The 2500-nt window shown below is 35.0% G+C and overlaps 1 protein-coding gene across 4 annotated transcripts in view; it reads right to left on the bottom strand.

Moving 5' to 3' along the window:
• LOC122262421 (uncharacterized) overlaps window positions 1–2500 on the bottom strand; it is a 15998-nt gene that overhangs the window by 13052 nt on the left and 446 nt on the right. For all 4 annotated transcript variants that reach the window (XM_043030411.2, XM_043030414.2, XM_043030413.2 and 1 more), the window contains exon 2: window positions 888–954. In XM_043030411.2, coding sequence (XP_042886345.2) covers window positions 888–930 — 43 coding nt within the window. In that variant the 5' untranslated portion in view covers window positions 931–954. The remainder of the gene's footprint in view (window positions 1–887; window positions 955–2500) is intronic.

Genomic DNA, 2500 nt, shown 5'->3' with positions numbered 1-2500 from the left:
AGGAGAAGGAGAAGGAGAAGGAGGAGAAGAAGGAGAGGAAGGAGAGGGAGAAGGAGAAGACAACAAAAAAGAAAAAAAAGGAAAAAGAAAATACAAAAGAATTCTCAAATGACAATTAGTATTCAGTTGACATATAGAAAGATGTAGGAATGATAGAGAGAAAGGGAGGGAAGGGGAGAGGGTGAGAGAGAGGGAGAGGGAAAGGAAGAGAGAGAGAGAGAAAGGGAGAGAATGATTGATAGAGAGGTCAGCAAGGGGGTCACAGCATTACCCTTACAAAAGAAGAAGAAGAAGAAGATGAAGAAGGAAGATAAGGAGGAGGAGAAGGAGGAGAAGGAGGAGGAGGAGGAGGAGGAGGAGGAGGAGGAGGAGGAGGAGGAGGAGGAGGAGGAGGAGGAGGAGGAGAAGGAGGAGGAGAAGGAGGAGGAGGAGAAGTAAGAGGGGGGGAGGGGGAGGAGGAGGAGGAGGAGGAGGAGGAGGAGGAGGAGGAGGAGGAGGAGGAGGAGGAGGAGGAGGAGGAGGAGGAGGAGGAGGAGGAGGAGGAGGAGGAGGAGGAGGAAGGAGAAGGAGAAGGAGAAGGAGAAGGAGAAGGAGAAGGAGAAGGAGAAGGAGAAGGAGAAGGAGAAGGAGAAGGAGAAGGAGAAGGAGAAGGAGAAGGAGAAGGAGAAGAAGGAGAAGGAGAAGAAGGAGAAGGAGAGGAAGGAGAAGGAGAGGAAGGAGAAGGAGAGGAAGGAGGAGAGGAAGGAGAAGGAGAAGACAACAAAAAAATAAAAAAAAAGGAAAAAGAAAAAAACAATAAGAATTCTCAAATGACAATTAGTATTCAGTTGACATATAGAAAGATGTAGGCCCATTTACTCCTAGTTTAGAAAAATCTCTCGTCTTACCTGCTCCGTGGACAGCAAAGTACAGAAGCAGGATATAGAACATGATTCACATCATTGTCTGCATTATCTAGAAAGAAAAATAATAATCATAGTAGTAATTACATGTAATGAAAAAAAAAAAAATTGATAAGTACCAAGGAATCAGTCAGTAACTAAAATATCCCATTCCATCAAACTGATCACAAATACTGAATCTATTAGTTATAGTTATTACTGGTAATATAAATAGTATTGACAATGATGATGCAAAACTTTATATGCCATTAGGTATTCCAAACACATTATCACTATATTCCTGATTTCTATCTTTGTTATATTTGATGCATATCTGTGTTACTATGAAAAGTTATGTAAATTTCCAAACTTGAATTTGCAAATGGTTGACAAGCATTGACCCTAATCCACATCTAGGAAATAGTTATATGGTTCCTTATATCTTACTGAAGGATATTTCTCACACAGCCAGTGCTAGAGCGTTTTAAGCCCTTACTGGCAATATGAATTCTCAAAAGACGTTTAGTCTTCAGCTGACATATAGAAAGTCATAGGCCCATTACTCCTAGTTTGGAAAAATCTCTTCTGTCTTACATGCTCCGTGGACACCAAAGTACAGAAGCAGGACACAGTACATTGAGTCATTTCATTGCCAGCATTGTTTCTATAAAATAGAGCAATGGTGTTTTAGCCTTTCAAATACAGGGGTCTCTAGAGCAACTTCAACATGATAAAAAAAATAGTGCACAATATCAAGAAGTGTGCAGTACTTATCCAGTTATCATTATCATTATTATTTTTATTAGTATTATCACTGTTATTGAGATAATTTCAATGTTCAATATATTTATTATAATCATAATCATAATTAATATTGATGTAATTATTATCAACATTACTATCATAAAGTCAATAGGAAAAATTAACATTATATGTATTTTTAATAACAAAAATACTGGTACTACTACTGTTTATAATAAAAACAACTAATGAAAAAATAAAAATAAACTAAAATACAATAAAATAAATAAAATAATTATAATTATGATAAAATAATAGCAACAATGAGATCTATAATCTATGAAAATTATTATATCTTATCATTGTATCTACTATCATTACAATTATAAAAGTAATATATTTTTATTTTGGCTATCATTAGCATCATAATTCACATATATATTATCATAATACTTACATTTATCATTCTCAAATTGACTTTTGCGATACAATAATGAAGAAAGTAGCAAAAACAATAATGATACTAATAATAGTGATATAGAATTGAATGCCTATTTTAAAAATCAGTGACTGACAACAATAACTGAATATAAAGAACACAAAAGGTGACATTACACACGAAGTGTGCTTTCCACAACAACATTGTCAGAGTCTTATTGATAAACACTCAGTTCATGAGACTCACTTTCATTTTCTCTATACTTTACTTGGCATGGATTGTCACTGGCATGGATTGCTTTGAGTAAAAGATAATAATAATAATTACACTTTATGCTTTCTCTCTTTCATCAATGACTCATAAAGTACCTGTAATTATATTGTGGAAGCTTTGAAGATTTTTAGAAACCTCTCCGTAATAATGATAATAGTAAACCTTA

The sequence above is a fragment of the Penaeus japonicus genome, unplaced genomic scaffold (assembly GCF_977035675.1).
Source record: "Penaeus japonicus unplaced genomic scaffold, GWHDUDI00000001_assembly GWHDUDI00000020, whole genome shotgun sequence".
NCBI classification, from domain to species: Eukaryota; Metazoa; Arthropoda; class Malacostraca; order Decapoda; family Penaeidae; genus Penaeus; species Penaeus japonicus.
This window is presented reverse-complemented; position numbering and strand designations above follow the sequence as displayed.